This window comes from Protopterus annectens, chromosome 11.part0, assembly GCF_019279795.1.
Source record: "Protopterus annectens isolate FY-2018-M chromosome 11.part0, PAN1.0, whole genome shotgun sequence".
In the NCBI taxonomy this organism is placed as follows: domain Eukaryota; kingdom Metazoa; phylum Chordata; order Ceratodontiformes; family Protopteridae; genus Protopterus; species Protopterus annectens.
In genome coordinates this window covers 181,984,917-182,003,276 of record NC_056745.1, presented here as the reverse complement: position 1 = coordinate 182,003,276, position 18,360 = coordinate 181,984,917, and the positions used below count along the sequence as shown (strand labels likewise).

The 18,360-nt window shown below is 37.2% G+C and overlaps 1 protein-coding gene across 1 annotated transcript in view; it reads left to right on the top strand.

The window, feature by feature from the left end:
- The window catches only part of BTBD11 (BTB domain containing 11), a 602,423-nt gene that overhangs the window by 192,369 nt on the left and 391,694 nt on the right, over window positions 1-18,360 (top strand). Inside the window, exon 6 of the mRNA XM_044087588.1 lies at window positions 9,799-9,900. Within this exon, the coding sequence (XP_043943523.1) occupies window positions 9,799-9,900 (102 nt within the window). The remainder of the gene's footprint in view (window positions 1-9,798; window positions 9,901-18,360) is intronic.

Genomic DNA, 18,360 nt, shown 5'->3' with positions numbered 1-18,360 from the left:
CACACATTTTTCAGTCTCATTACACGAAAATCCTAATACCAAGCTGTGCATAGACATCTGCACCTAGTTATTCACAAAGTAGGTCTAAACTGCTTTGAGGGACCACTTAAACCTCAGAGAGAGTCGCACTGAAAATGACCCCATACATACTTACGGAGCATGCCTCTGTGCTCTTCATTTAATGATGTTATTAATCATGCAGTTATTAAAGCAGGAGGAACCAACAATGCTGAATGAAAAATTTGATTCCTGACTCATTTGTAAACACTGCAGCCGGAATATCTGTAAATGCCTTTGGAATCCAGGAAGTCTCCTTTTGTTTTTTTTTTTTTTTTTTTTTTTTTTTGTTTTTTTTTTTTTTAAATATATTTGTTGTTCTTTTAAAATCAGACACTCTAAATTGGCCCTAGGTGCATGTGTGTGTGCCTTCTGTGGAAGGTTGGGTGCCGGGCTGGCAACACGACACCGTAAAATTCCAGCGCCAATCATGAGTGGACAGGTGATCCACTGTGGCGACCCCTAAAAGCTGAAAGAAGAAGAAGAAAGTTCTTTTAAAATCATCAGTGGATATGGTAGTCTGTGTCTATTTTTAGCTTAAATTTTATTAGTGAGTTAAGTAAATAAATAAAGATTCGAACAACCAAATCTTTCCCAGAAATCTTCTTGGTGTATGATGAATTGATGGAGTTAAGATGTGTTGTAAAAAGTCTAGGCAGAAACAGGATATATCAACATCTAAATAAAGAATGAAAAATAACCATACTAAAAATAAAGTCATAAATATATTTCTTAAGACTCCTACAGAAACATATCAGACCAAACACAGGAATATAAAAAATTGGCATGTCCCTCGCAGTTAAAGTAACATTGTAGTATTAAATGACATTCTCCCCTCTTTCATGTCTCTACCTTACCCAGAATGTATTACGTACACTGCCACTGTTCACTAAGGGTCACACTGTGCATCCACATGAACAAGGACTAGAGAGCTGCTCCCTGCCTGGCTGCTGACAGCAAATGGCTTCTGTATACCTTTGTAGCACCATCTCAGCAGCACTGTAAAGTGTGAAGATGCGTACAACATCAGACACCATATTATTTTGTTACTGCTTCTGTGATTCATTCAGTCCAGGCTTAGCTATTTCTGCTTTGGTCAGTCAAAGCTCAGAATTAGTTGCATTTATGTAGTATACACAACTTGTCTACCTAGCTGTCGTATAGTTAAAGTAATAACAATACCTCCAACTCCAAACCACAAATGTAACCAGTGAAAAAACATTCACAGCAACTGGTAAAATCCAAAAAGCTTTATTGTACCACATAATGGTCGAGCGCTTTCTTCCCTACTGAAGGGACTTCATCAGAACAGTTTCAGTTTTGCAACCCAGCCCTTTACCCTTTTCACTGGTTCCATATTTAAAGTTATGTTCCAGTGAGGGTAGCTACCACTGCCCATGTATGACACAGGTATACACACTTCACTTATCCTATAAAGCTTTGGCTAATTTGAATTATGGGGGTCTAATTCAGTAATAAGAGACAGCAGCAAGGCTGGTGCAGTCTCCAATGATAGTGTTTGGGTCTGAGTGATAATAGCCTTTCTACAAAGGCTCTGGGACACACTTGGGCATTACCATGGACAGAGGCTACCATTTGGTTCATCCTTTTTTTCCTTTTAGCCCTTCATCCTATTGACAGCGGCTACCATTTTGTTCATCCCTTTTTTCCTTTTAGCCCTTCATCCTGTTACTTATACCAGTAATTAATTAACTACTGGCATCAGTATAGCTAGTGTACTTTTCTAGCTAAGACAGTCTGTCATGACATACCTGCCATTAGCCATTATTAAGTAAGATTAGGTATTACTGTAACTGAGCTACCTGCAGACTGCGTCTTCTATTTCTGACATTTCCTACAGTCACATTTTACATGAGAAAGGCTGGTTCTGCCTGTATTTCCACTTAAACTTTTCATCAGGTATGGGCTGTGATACATTTAATCAAAATTCCATACCAGGAGTCATGTTTCTAGTTGGTCTGTCTATAAAATAGTCCTTTGCTACTGCAAAGGTAACCTCTGCAGTGGCAAGAAGATGGATGAGAAACCCTGGTTTGTTCCTCCCACAGAACCTGTGCTGAGAGATGCCATTTATGCAGCATGTAAGCATCTGGATTCAGATTCCTGTGCTCCTAAGCAGGCAGTTGCTTTCTAAAGAAGTCCATCATATTGTGCTATGTGGAAGAGGTATGTTTTACTGACTCATTCAGTAAATTTTCAGACCATGAGTCTGTCTTTGTTTTTTGCTTCACATGGTATACATTTATTTTTTATACTCCCCCATGTTCTACTATGAGTTTCACCTGATATTGATATAAATACCTTCATGGCCTTAATATTTCTCCTTATGCCATTTGACCCATAAGCACTGTCTTGGAACTCAGCTACAAAATAGCCGTGTAGTACCCTCTTCTGAGTAATTGCCTGACACAACTCACTCAAGACACACGTGCACAAAATGCTGTGATATCATGTGTCTGTGACAGATTTCTGTAGTGATGCTGTCTGCACTTGTTGAGATGTTAGCCTTTCCTTTTGAGTATACCCACTCGAATGGCAACTCGGGACCTAGATAGTAACTTGTATGCAGTCTCATGCAGTAAGCATGCACGGTGGTACTTCTGGAGGGGGACAGGAAATGTTGCATGCGCAGCCATGTTCTGCAGCATGCAGCTGAGGACTGCATCCCATACCTGCATGTGGATACCTATGAGATATTCACAGTATCACCACTGAGTTACTGAAACATTTCATTCACCAAGATGTAGAAGCCGTTGACTATAATTCTGGCAGGATAATCCACATAAGCTGTCCTGTATTGCATTTGTATAATGTATCTCATATGTGGTATAGGAGTAGCTGTCTCAACTCTGATGGGATTCAAAATTCCTAATGCATTAGAACAGAACAACAGCATTTTTCTGAGTGGATTGCTGTGTGCCTGTTGGGCATACATGCTGATGTATACAGCTTTCCATCTCATTAATACTGTAATTACAGTAAACATGATGCTTTTCATCCAGTTTTCATTCTATTGTGTATGCTTCCAACAGTTTTTCACATATTTCTCCTTCTGTCTATCTTTCATATTGTCTTTGAATATGATCATGATTAGGCCATGGCACTTTGCTTACCAAAAAACATAATTCGCATTATCATTGCACTGGTTGCCTTAAACAGTATATCTTTGGCGATACTACCTTGCATTAGTAGTTTTTATGAATTGCAGAAGAGTATATTCCTAATGCAGGCCAGGGCATCCTTATGCCTAATGCAGCTTATTCATGAATGCCATTCAGTACTCTAACCTGGTTATTCCAGTGCAAGGTAACAGGGAAGCTGAAGCCTTCCCTGGCACTCAACAGATGCAAGCTGGGAAACTAATCCTGAATGGAGTGCCAACCCCTCACAGGACGGAAACACAGGTACTGCCAGTTTGAAGGAATGGCACTTTACCCACAACCTGATTTTAGGATATGGCAGAAAACTGGAGCGTCTGACAAAAAAACGACACAGAGCATGGATGTGCATTTTGAAACAAAAGCACCAATAACTGCACCACTGTGCCTGCCCCAGTGCTTTTCTCTGCCTCCCAGGTTAATATTTCACATAAATATGCATTCAGTCTCTTTGAGATATGAATTGTATGTGATTTGTGGTGTATTCTGTGGGTTTACTGTGTCGAACTCTAACCTTGGATCATTGTTTAACATTTATACTAATCACAAAACTCTAATCCTAACAATAACTTTAATAAAATGCACTGTAGATACAGCTCTAACTTTTACCTTAATCCTAACCTTAAACCTAACCAGAACCTAATTCTAACCTAATCATAACCCTAACATTTATACTAGCACTAAATCTCTAGCCTTATTAATAAAATTAGCCCTAAGCCTAAAACCAATCCTAACCATAAACCTAAACCTAATTCACACCTAAAGCTAACCCTAAACATGAATGGAACCCTGATGTTTATCAGTACCCCAAAATCCTATAGTTAACCCAACCAATAGCTTGAACATAACCATAACATAGCTGACTCCTATAGGTAGCATGGTTGTGATATTCAGCCATATGGCATTTCACGCAAACTAACGTTCATTCACAAAAGCATGTTTATCAAACTGGTATTCAAAAAAGTGATTTGCAACCAAACAGATTCAGAAAACATCTTTCAAATGAATATCATTCAGTTAATATGTATTACCTTTAATGTATTTGTGGTTCAGACTCAGATTATTTCAGGAAACTCTGCAGTGTCCAAAATGTCAGATTTTATATGCTGTCTTGGAGAAGTCAAAAATACAATAGTCTGAACACAAACAAATCAGTCCTACATGTAGTGAGCAGTATCAGGCAAGCACCTGCTACCTACGCAGACATTATAATCAAGGAAATGTGATAGAAGCAGAGTTGTAATGAGCAATTTACTACAAGCTGTCAAAACATAAGGCTGTGCAGTGACCCATAAATTACTGCCACAGTGCAACAGAAGGCATCTGGAACAATAACTTTCCTAGTGCTACAGTAAGCATTCAGTCTTCCAGAATAAAATAGCATATCAGTGGTAACAGATATTCTCACAGTCTCAACAGAAGCATGCATCTACCACTCAGCTTCTTATGGCAGTAAAGGTCTTTAAGCCTGTATTGAGAAGGACACTATCGCAAGCACAGCAATACATCAATGGTTAAGATTTTTCCCTCTCAGTAAGTGAAGCCAGGGTTCAGTGCTGACTTCTGGTTATTCTCTGTGTAGAATATGTATGTTCTCCCCATATCTACATATATATTTTTAGGAAGAGCGTTTCAGTTTCCTTGTACTTCTCCAAAAGCTGGTGGTTGAATTCACTACATTAAACTTTGTACATTTCCTTGTTCCCATGCTCACAGCTGATAAGAATCCACACTGGTGGTGCAGTTCATTCCCTCAGTTGTCAAATAAATAAATAAATCAGAGCTTATTATCAATACTACTGACTGGGAACTGATTACACAAAAGAAATCACAAACTAGAGCAAGAGGTAAAGGTTAACTGCATAAAGCCAGAATGCCGAATTACAAACTGCATGAAGATTCTGAAGGCACACTCAGGGGTATTGTTTGACAAATATGTTACAGTCCACCCTCAAAGGCAAATTGAAAAAAAATCTTAGAAATAAGTGTAAATCACACCCTGTAAAGAAATATCTAGGATCAGTCTGAGACTTATTAAAATTATATTTAAATTGTCAGGGTTTGCTGCAGTCTGGATGACAGACTGGTGCTGCTCTCTTAGTCTGACCTATTCCAAAGAAGCAGTGTGCTTCAGTCCCACACACTAATGTTACACTTGGGTCACTTGTCCGTTAGTGTCCTAAAGCTACACTTATTGCAAATGTACTCTATCACATGGCAGTTTTTTCAACAAACCAGTAAATGGAAATGTCAGACATGCCTTTGACGCTTGTCTCTTTTGGTGAAAGGGAAGGAAAAGGTATTGTATTGCCATTGTAAAAAAGCATCAGTGGCGTGTAACACTGGCCAACTGCTATGTGTGCATACAAGTGATGTACAGAGTTAATGCTAATCGTATTCTAAATTATTCTAACTTTCTTTAGAATTCATTCCTTACATCTTTTTGACGAGGAAGTATGAGAAACAAGTCTGACTTTCTAGTATACTGCACTACTTGCTTTAGTCACACATATCATCTTAACTCCACTCACATCATATTATCCCAGGATAGACTAACTCCACTCACACCGTGTTATCCCAGGATAAACTAACTTGGGTCTATATTAAATCACCGATCACTTAAAAAAGCGAACGGTGATTAATCGACCCTATGTAAGCGAAAGCTTACAATTTCAAACTGTCAGAACAGCGATTTTTTTTTTTAGGGAAAAAGATTGCTGTTCCAACAACTTTTGTTGTATCTTTCGGCTTTTCCCGGTTAGGGGTCGCCACAGCGGAACTCCGGTCCGCTAATGATTGGTAGTTGATTTTTACATGCCGAGTTACCAGCTCTGACGCACAACCTTCAATGAAGATACGCCCATTCACTCATGTCTCCACGCAGAAGACGCTCTAGCTGAGAATCGAACCGGACAGCGTTTTATTGAGAGGCGACAACGCTACCGCAGCACCATCATTCCAACAACAATTAAAAAAAAAATACTTTAAACATTACATAAAGTGGGGGGCTTTGCCCCCCACAACCCCCCTACTTAAATATACCAACTCCGAGACTGCACTACAGTGCCGAAAATGGCAAAGTAACGAGCGTTAGCAAATTCTTTCCCAGGGAAAGAATTCACTTAAAAGCCGCTTTGATATTTTGCCGTTTCAGGCTTTTGAGTTCGTCCAAGACGCATTCGAAAGAATGCGTCTTCGGTCTTCTAATAGGGAACTACTAACTCCACTCACACCATATTATCCCAGGATAAACTAACTCCACTCACTCCATATTATCCCAGGATAAACTAACTCCACTCACACCATTTTATCCCAAGATAAACTAACTCCACTCACACCATATTATCCCAGGATAAACTAACTCCACTCACTATATTTATCCCAGGATAAACTAATTCCACTCACACCATTTTATCCCAGGATAAACTAACTCCACTCACACCATATTATCCTAGGATATCCTAACTCCTGTTATGGCATTATGATGGGTCATGCAGTAAAAAAATGCCTCTCACCTTAGTCACTACTTCAGACCTGTTCTATGAGTGGATGGTCAAAAACAATATTGTAACTTTTCCACTCAGAAAATGCTACTAATTCTTTGCTGCTGGAATCAGAATTATTTAGCTGGATCTGGTTTACTCTTAAATGGGTACCCTTACCTTCTTTGGCTCAGGTTCCAAGAATCTAAATATTCACCAGCAAATTCATGTATTGCATGTTGTCGCTTATTCCATATTAAAATAATGCAGCCACATGCTTTTAACCGTTTTTAATCCGACACTGTAGCCAACAAGATGAAGTTGCACAGCATTCTTGTGGGACAAACACACAGAAGTGAGCAAGATGCAAACATTTAAAAGGCAAGCTTCCACACAATTGCCATCTGAATAATAAAATAACTGCCAGCAGTTCAGTTGCTTGATTCCCAGCTGTGTGAATCAGTGTATTTGTCAATTGCACTGGAAATTACCACTGCTATAAGTGGGCTACTACAATGCAGATTTCATCTTACCTCCTTTTTACAGTAACTCCAGTGCTGATTAAAATACTTACAGGGGTGCTCATGGTGCATTCACTTTAAGGACGATGTAGGGAGTTTTTTTTCTCCCACTTAGGATAACAAGTTCATTAAATGAATTAAATTTTAACTGAGATTTTGTGTAGCTGACACAGTTCCACAATCAGATGACAGTCATTATTTTGTAGACTGGAAGTGATGTCACTACATTAGCAAGAGTTAATGTGCTTCATAATTGGTCAGGATACCTAATAATTCTAGAACTAGCAAAGAACTAAATGCTCTAAGGATGATTTTTTTGTCTCTGTTTCTACTACCATATTCTTCATCTCTGAGCAATCATTTATCCATTCCAAAATTTCTCTGAGATGCACCTGAGTTGGAAAGAGGCATTACTGCCTGGTGTGCCTTGTTCATTTAATAAAATGACTATATGGTATGCTGAGATTACCTGTAATAAAATTTGCCAGGCAAGTTGTGCAAGCATGCTGTTTCTGTCCATGAGTGGAATGGTGTAGCAGCATTCCCATCATAACAAAAATCAGCAAATATAAATACATATACCAGGATCTGCCTCGACATGCAGGATGTGCCTCAACAGGCCATGTGCCAGTCCTCATTCTTTGTGGACATTTGCTGTCACTGAATTCATACTTTTGTATAATAATTATATACGTTGTGTTCTTGACCTTTGTACCTTTAACACGTATGACGCTTTGTCGATAAATGATAAGGTAACCTCAATCCTATGTTGTGCCATATACAACGAGCAGCATTGTTATCTTTTCAGTCATATTTGCAGATAATTTGTGGAGACCGCAAGGTATGGACAGAAGAATATAATGATATTACAGAAAAATGTAATATTAAAGTAAGTTCTACTCTGGCATTGTTACAGAAAACAATATCTGTAGCAAAATGCTGTAATTATATTACTCTGCAAATGTGCAGCATGTCTTGCAGTGACTGGTTAGTATGTGTTTTTGTACTGTTTCTTCCACTTGTTATGACCAAAGTCCTAGAGGGTGTGCACCTCAGTGTAGTGTGGAAACCTGTCTTTGTGGCTTCACTTTTGTCTGGCCCCTTCACTGATCTCAGGATGAATGATCCATTATGATCCACTCATTCTAGCACTATTGCAGGTGATAGGTAACCATAATTCCAGGAATATGAGGTGAGTTTCATCCATTATGTGCCCTAGTTGCTATTTCTTTTTCCAGACTAATAACTGCAAATGCATATTTACCCAAGGATAGGTCCTGAGCTCCAAGATTTAGGCACAGAGTATGTTTTTTGCTGGCAGATGTAGTCATTCTAAGTTTAGATTTACCTTTGTTCTTACTAAAGTTAGACCTAGTTATTTGCACATAACAAGGTTTATACAAATATTTCTAACAGCTTTGCAAAAATGGTATTTGTGGATACATAACTGTATGGAATAAGAAAGTGCTTCTTTTTCTAGTTATGATCTTTGGATTTTCTAGACTAACACTATTGTCTTTAATAGATTGTCAGTCCAAGTCCACTTTAGATATGCATATTACTTTATGTACCTCCAAAGACAATGACTCTTTTCTTTCTGTTTTTTGTTATGAGAACTGCTGTTGCTCTCCTACAAAATCCCACGTTGCCCTCCTCCTCACAGAAGACAAGCCAGTGTTCTGCCATTCACGCCAACTTCTTCTTACCAGACCCTTAACACCAAGATCAGTACCAGAACCTAGGTCAATGGTGCTGAGATTGGACTGTTTGCTATGGTGCCATAAAGCTATCATGAGAATGTGTTTGAAATTATAGTGCATTTCAATCAAAACATTATAATATGCAGAAGGCTGTTCAAGTGTCACATATAAAATGAAATACGATACTGATATTCTTGAGAGACATTTTCTTGTTCATAAATACAGCACTGAAGATATGGATGTACACATCTAGCAGTGACTTAATCAGAATCACGTGTTCATATCCAAGCAAACACGTACACTTCTTAGAGGGCCTGTTTTAATAATTTATAGAGTTGACATGTTTCATGACCCCTTCCTGCCATTGGATTACCTAACATTCCATTCCATAGATTCAAACCTTTGTTTGCTTGCAGGTACTTAAGTATTCAGGTTGCGATGTGCAGAAACACAATCAACATGTACACTTTTGTTTTATTTAAATAGCAGATGTAGAGAAAAAAGTGAAATAAAACCAGAAGCCATGTATTTACAGAGGAAGATGCCAAAGCAAGTACATTTATATTCCTAACTGAGAAAGTAGAAATAAATACATGCATAATCTAAACAAATATCATTACTGTTAAAGATTTTGTAGAGAACTTTGAATGTTCAACAAAAAGCAGTCATTGAAACTAGTTTGTGCCATAAAATTGTACAAAAGTATCATTTCATGTATGTTGTCAGTGTTCTTACATTGTCTTCTAATCATCTTTGTCACATGTTTTAACGTATGATGTATTTGTGTCTGATTACATATGACTCTGCCTGATCCTATGCTTTTTATCTTAAATATACTAATAAACTTTACTGCTTCCAGGTGCCTAACACAATCCCCAAGTATCCATCCATCCATCCGGAGACTCGGCATTGGACAGCACTCACTTTCGCTGTGTTGCAGGGTCATGTGCCAGTTGTTCAGGTGATAAATTGGTATTTCCTATAGGCATTTGTTTTAGAACATCAGAGTAATTTTTAGCACATTGAAATATGTATCATTATATGAGGTGTACCACTTTATAGTATGAGGTGTTGAATTACACAGTAAAAAGCACAGAAATGAACTAAATTAAGTTAGATATACCTGTTTAAAGTATGCTGTAGAATATGAGTTATGCTGTACTATAACAAGTACATTGATCTGCAGTATTATTTGCATACTTGTTTGTTTATCGGTTGATTTTTGTTAGCATTGCATAGCTTAGATACTGTAGCTCCATTTTCAGGTGTATACTGGGTATATTCAGTGGCATGCAGATTTTACAGTGTACTGTGACAATGAAACTGCAGAGGTTTCAGTGTTTTGATGTGACAGGCAAATATACAATGGCACTATTTTTAAAAAAGAACAGTAAATATGGTACAGTACAAGCATTCACTCTGAGAGTTTGGCACAGTTCCTGGGGTATGCATGCAATCAACAGCAGTATGATCTAACTACATTAATTCTGCCAAGAGAATATGTAGAAATAGTAGATTTGGTAAGTGTTATTGTGTGTAAGTGATTGTTGGGGATGATGATTAATCCGCATTTGCTTAGAGTAGGAAGGGAAGGACACAAAGCACTGAGGTGAATAAATGAATGAATAAATAACAATCACTAAGCTTCATAGTAGGAGACATAGTTCTGTATGAGATACAGCAGTGTGCTGTATATACTCAATCAGATCAGCATGTGCTATGCAATAAGTGTAGTCTGAGATACGGCAATGTACTTTGTAAGATATAACGATGTGCAATATAAAACAGGAATAGTATACGGTACAACAATGTACTAAATGAAGTATGCCATTATACATTATAACTGTAGAATGGGAAACAATATTATTATGATATAGGATGTATGAAACAGCAGTAGCATGATGTACTACAGTATACTATACATGGTATGTAATTGTGTTGCAGGAAAATTCATAGTGTGACAGTCAACAGTATAGCCACATGCAACAAGAAGTACAAATTGTATGATGTGTAAAAGTGTGCCATAATTATGTGTAAGTGTTGTATAAGGTAGAGCAATATGTTGTATAATGTATATCAATGTACAGTTATGTGTAGCTTTGGGTAAAGCGCTTTGCTGTAAGGAGTAGCCATACGCAGAAGTCTTCATTATAAGGCATGTAGATGTGCAGTATGGATATGAGTAACATGGCTTACAGATGTATGCTGTAAAAGGTATATATTACTATGCAATATAAATTAGCAATGTCAGATTTAGTGTTTCACCCATATTGCACTGAATTGTTTGCAGTTTCAAGGAGTATAGTTATCTTTCTTAATGCTACTACAGGAATTCATGCTGTATAATAATCTCAATATGCAGTAAGAAATATGAGTATGATATTAGTCAATAGTGTAAGTTATGAGTAATAAAGAGGTACAGCAAAATGCCATGTAAAGTGTGTCACTGTGCGGTATACAATGCAACTAGTATAATGTACAGCAGAGTTCTAATTGATGTATGTCAGGGAGCAGGAGTGTAGCCAGAGATTTACAGTGTGCACGCAAACCTAATGTAGCTGCCCCACTACCCACTTGTCAGTTTAAAAATGTACTCAGCCCTAAAAAAGCTACCCCCAGATACATGGGAAGAAGCACGCTATTTTCAACTGTTACAATTTATGTCCATAAAATGTTAGTTTTAAAGGTGTATTCCTTTTGCACAATAATTCTTTGTGTACTGCTGTACTGTGAATATTCATTTACACAGTTCTAAACATTCTGTGCTTTTTGAGTGTTGACATTTGTAAGAGATGTTCAAGAGAAAATGTACTCTTTTCAGTACACTGAGTATGCCTAGCTACACCGTTGTCAAGAAGCAGTATAAAATAGGAGTAGTAGGGGGTACAGGAGAATCCTGTATATCATATACCGTATGTTACAGTGCAGTATAATATACGAGTAGTATATATATATATATATATATATATATATATATATATATATATATATATATATATATATACAGCAGAGTGCTGTTTGGTGTTAGTGCACAGCGTAAAAGAGACATAGTAAAAGGTATAGCAGAGTACTGTGTAATGTATATCACTGATGGTGTAAAATGTCAGTTGTATGGTGTTTATTAGAGCATTGCATGATATATATCAGTAAGCATTAAAAGATCTTTGCAGTAAAAGGTATGAGTATACTGTCTAATGTGTATCATGGTGCAGTATAAAGTACAAGTAATGTAATTTACAGTATGTAACAATATAAAGTTTATCAGAGAGCAGTATAAAATGTGAGTAGTTAGAAGTTCAATAACATGCTGTAGGTTATTAATGACTAGTATACAATGTGTGTAGTAAGAAGTACAGAAGGATGCTGTATAACATACATCATTCTGGAGGTAGTATGATATACAACAGAGTGTTGCATGATGTGTGTGAGTGAGTAGTATACAATGTGAGTAGTTAAAGATACAATAGATGTGTGTGCACTGTGTGCCACTGTGCAGTATAAAATATGAGTAGTAAAAGGTACAACAGAATGCTGTATATTGTGTGCCACTGTACAGTATAAAATATGAGTAGTAAAAGGTTCAACAGAATGGTGTATATTGTGTGCCACTGTGCAGTATAAAATATGAGTAGTAAAAGATACAGCAGAATGGTATATATTGTGTGCCACTGTGCAGTATAAAATATGAGTAGTGAAAGATACCGCAGAATGGTGTATATTGTGTGCCACTGTGTAGTATAAAACTTGAGTAGTAAAAGATACAACAGAATTCTGTATACTGTGTGCCACTTTGCATTATAAAATGTGAGTAGTAAACGATACAGTAGAATGGTGTGTAGTGTGTGCCACTGTACAGTATAAAATATGAGTAGTAAAAGATACAACAGAATCACACTATTTATAAATATGAGTACAGATAGTATGCTGTATGACAGACAGTGCAATGTATGATACAGAGCCATGCAGCCCAGGACACTTGATGTAGTAATGTACAGAAATCTCCATCATACACTGTTAAGTGCAACAGTATAATGTATGATGCTGCAATTACTGTAGAAAAATAGGGTGCTCAGTAGCACCCTATTCCTGTACAAGAATAGGGTGCTACTGGGCGTAGAATTAAATGTAGTAGTATTCCACACAGTACAGCAGAGATTAGTACGAGGTACATGATATGCAAGTGTACCGGGTGTTGTGGAGGTGTGCTGTATAAAGTCCGGTTGTGTACAGTCTAGTTTAACATAACATGTAGTATTGCATACTCCTATGCAAAGTATGAAATAAAGCATTTATGAAATATGACAAAAATATGACACCCCTTTCTAAGCTACTCGAAAGGTGTATTCATCTCCATGTCATGAAATTCTTACTAACAAATAACCTTCACTCAAACACTCAGCATGCATTTTGCCCATTGCATAGTACCACTGCAGCTCTCTTATCCTTCACTAATACTATAAACCATCACAGGAATAACAACAACTGTGAATCTGTCATCTTTCTTGACCTATCAACAGCTTTTGATATGGTCTCCCTTTCCAAACTAATAGAGGTACTAACTGAACTATCTTACCATCTGCCACAGCTTAGTTTAATAACTATTTATATGGCCATCAACAATCTGTTCTATGGCAAGGTTACCTATTTCCATGCCTTCCTTTATCCATTGGTGTCCCCCAAGGATATATCTTGGGCCCTCTCCTTTTATCCCTCTTTACTAATAATCTACACACAGCTACTTCACATGGTTCTATAATACAGTATGCAGATGATTCAACACTTATCTGTGCTGCCACTTCTCTATCAACTCTTCTTTCTCAAACACAGGAATCTTTGACTTCTGTTGAAACATGGTTAGCCAATGCCCATCTAATCCTGAAGCCAAACAAAACTAAATTATTACCCTTCCAACCTAACAAGACCTCTGTCTCATGCCCACATAATAGCCAAAGACAATTCTGTCATCTTCCCGACAACCCATACAAAGCTTCTTGGAGTGGGAATACACAATAACCTAAAATTTGACTTACATGTCTCCCTAACAATAAAAAAGTCCATAAGAAACTTGGAAGTCTATATAGGCATAAAAGGTTGCTGAACACAATGGCCAAAATTATATTAGCACAAATCCATCTGCTCTCCACTCTATTATATGCCTCTCCAATTTGAACCAATCTTAAGAAAACTGACTTATCTAAACTAGAAGCATGTTATAATAAAATTGCTAAGTTTGCATCTGACTGCCCATATAGAGCACATCATTGTACAGCTTTAAGGATACTAGACTGGCTTGAACTTCCCAACATTATTCTTGACAACCAACTCACTCTAACTCACAAAATTATAACACAACCAACCAGAACCCCTGCACTATAAAATATCATCCTTCCTAACAGTTCCAGAAGACCACTTCACTCTAACAATAAAAACTTACTCACCGTCTCCAAGGCCAACAACACTGCAGGAGAATCTGTTTTCCAGCTATATAACTCATATATGGAACTCCCTTCCTAACTCCATTCTCTCAATCTTGTCCACTAACCACTTTAAGCCATCACTTAAACCTTATCTGAAAAATAAGGGGCTATTTTCCTGTACTAACCCCTTATGAATGTTCAGTATACCCCAACCACATCCAACTTCTTCCCCTGTGTTTAATCTTTTATTCCTACCGGCCTATCTTAACGTTATATGTTGACATAAGTCATACTTTAAAAATAGTACTAGCTAAGTTCAAAGCCTAGGTTTGTTGTCATGATGTAACAAATTTGTATTTTCTTATGTATACTACATTTTGTTTACCTTATACTTTATTGATTATTGTAATTCATGCATTAAAATTTACTGTTACTTGGGGAGCTTTTCTCCCCGTGCCTCCGCTGAAAAACGACCTGTTTCCAGTCAGACTTTCCCGGTAAACAAATGTTAAATAAATAAATGTTCTACACTAAAAAGTGAAAATACCAGTGTATAATCTGTCACAAAACAGCCCACATGGAAAGTTGCTGAAGCATTTTTTACAGAGTGGGGAGATTCACCACCATACCATTGCTACCTTTATATATTAACTCCAAGGTCAAAGCACCTTGGAGTGAGGGGAATTCCACATGCTTCAGCAGTTCCAGAATTAGTATTAATGAAAATACTCACACATTAGTGTTTATAGTTTTCAGTGTCAAAAGCTTGTGTGTTGAAGTGGTGCCGTTTTCTTGGTGTACCAGTATAATAGTGTTACACTAATGTAATGCATAGGATGTAGAGTTTTAATTGTGTAGCAGAGCATGGTGTAGCATATCCTAGTATACAGTATGTGGTAAAGCAGTGTACACATGAAATAAGATGTTACATGACTCAAGTAAAGTTTTATGGAATGCTACAGTACAATACAGTATAGGACATTTGGTATACCAGTGTACAGTCTGATCTCTTTTATTGTACTGCATGTTTTGTCGCACTCCATGCTTTAAAGCGCTGCAGTACACTTAACAAAGTCACTTGCACTCTTAAGCAACATGGTTGTTTGCTGTGGAACAGATGGTCAAAAGTAAAAATATATGGAGAGAATTTCTTATTTGCTTCACTAACTCCATAGTTAAAGTTCCATTTAGAAAAGGTATTTGACTATTTGTCACTAAACAAACAATGCCATATTTGGGTTGTTTACATTCCTGAGAATATGCTATGTTTCTGCGCTGTGCACTTCTACAGAATGTCTGAATTGTGATTCAAACCAACCCCTTGAATACCATAAATCATAAGAACAACTTTGGTAATTCTTTCTACTAGGTTTTCCAATATGACAAACATGGCTTGTTAACATTTCACTGCCTGTTTCCCAAGTTACTGTACCTCTCAACTGTACAGATTTTTGCAGAATGTCCAGATTTTTGCCTCATATTTTTCATCTGTTCCTCATAAAAATTGTATTTTTTGACAAATCGCTGACATGACTTAAGGATTAAAGTCAATAAATAAATAAATAATGACAATCACTGGAGTTTCAGACTTCATATCCTTCAGAAAATGTATGGTAACACATATCCTGTTATTCTAGCAACTTTCTAAGTTTATAAGAGCAATATTAAAAATGCATCCCTATTTTTGGGCATTTGTCTCCCCATTTTGTCAGGCTTTGTCCAGATTTCTTGAAGTAAGAGTTTAAAAGGTATTTGTAATATAAGAGTACAGCAGCAATTTTACCTATAAGCTGTGCAGAGGCTAGAACTCGACTGTAAAGTCTTCTCTTGTACTGATTCAAATTTGCTTTATGATTCAAAGCTTTTCTTAAATATGTGGTGTTGTCAAGTGCAACCAGTAGCCATTTTTTTGCATATAATTAACCAGGACTGTGTGCAACATTCAGCTGTCCATCCATGGCACATTGATAATATTGCACTTTGTGTGTGTCCCCCTGCAATGCTGATGATATTCTGGTTATATTTTACCAACCTCAGGGAAACTAACATCTCTGTCTTTAGTTCCATGGAGCTGCAGCAGCATTACAACATGAGGCAGTGACCACCTAAGCACGTTTTACAGTCCATGCATTGTTAGTGGATATTAATCCACTTTGGCATTCAGAGAAATCTTTGTTTGCCTTCAACATTGTTACCCATATTTTCACCAAGTATTGCCTTTTGTACACTTAGAATTAGATGTTTAAATGCCTTAAATAAATAAATAAAATTTTAAAAAATGTTTTTGACTCATTGCTAATGTTTTGTCGTGTCTAACTCTACACTTTCACTGTAGGTTTATATATGTTGTTAAATGTTAACGTGGTTGCAGAGTTTGTGTGAGCAGAAAAAACATACATTAACAGTGTGCTGTCCTATAATTCAAAAAAAGTTTACGGATTATCTGTATCCCTAAACTGTACAGGAATTTGAGTCACAGCTGTAAACTGAATTAAATTGTAGAACCAGATTTGTTGTATGAAAATTAATGTTTTATGAGCAGTATCTATATACAGATATTGTGTCAGATGGTGGTCGCTGTTGTGGTACGTAAGTCATTCTCCGGCAAAACCTTAGGTTGTGTTTTGGCAGGAAGGGTTGCGACATATAGCAGTATATGCTGACATCTACATTAATGAAGGAGATTCTCTGACATGTACAGATACAGTCTGTCTGCCTCTTTAAAAACATCTTGTGTATAACTCATTTGGATCAGCTGGTGTTCGCTGCTAATGTTGCAGAGGTGAATGGGGAAGATGGCAGGAAATCAAAGCAATCAGACAGAAAGAACCCCAATGACCATAGAAGCTCCTATACACATAAATGCTTTGGATAGGACTGATATTTTGTATACTCTGAAACTCTTCTGCACTTGTAGACCAACGACACTTAGAGCAAATGTGAACCACAAACCTAAAACACTTTACTGACAAATGCTTCCTTCTAGCAATGGGAAGTTTTTTGGCTCTGTTATCAGATACTGGTGTACAGTTTTAAATGCATTTTTCAATATTTGGCACCTGAAAGATGATGTAACAGAATTTAGATTGATAGTCCAGAGTACATAAGGCAGAACTTCTGGCTTGACTTTTGGACACTACAGACAACTTGAGTGAAACCTTTGTGCATATGCATGAAGTTAAAACAAGTCAGTTGTCTGTTTCCTCTGACTATGTTCAGTAGTATTCTAGAAAGATACATTGAGCAGTCCATGGAGGAGGCTAGGAGGCTATAACCTTTGAAAAGCTTTTTTAATGCAGGTGGTACCAGTAAGAAGAAGCTTACAGGCTTTACAGTTACACAGAAAGCCTTCTGGTTTGCAGTTTGCTACTGTGGGACTGCCCACACTTAACATCTGCATATACATGAATAGTGTGTCCCAACTTGTGTGCCTCAATCGTTTACTGTTGACTTGCTCACCTAAACTTTCTTCCAGATATCCCTGCTATATTCAATGGCCATGTGCAGCCTGTGCTTTCCATCATTTTTCTATTTCATTTTAGATGCAGGCTATAATTCAGATGTATTTTTTATTACCTACATGTTTATGGTACACTTAGGTATAGACTGTATGTCTAAACCAGACAGATTCATGAGTTCATGAGCTTCCAGTAATGTTTTTGTGTCAGGCATGTCCTTATACAATTTTAGTAATAGCCTACAGTGTGCGGTAAGGCAATACACAATGTATGACATATTGATCTGTAGTATATTATTATACAGTATGGGGCAGCAGACTTAGAGCACTGCAAACTATGAGTTATACTATTGTCTGATCTGACAAAAACAAAACTACAACACAGCTTACACCATAGAATGTTATGAATTACACCATCGTACACAGGTGAGTTCAGAATTGCAAACCATGTGGTACATAGTGTATACAAAGTGGCACATTATGAGGCACAGCAGCACACAGTATGAGTTGTAATAGTGTAAAACACAAGTTAGTTCATTATTCATTG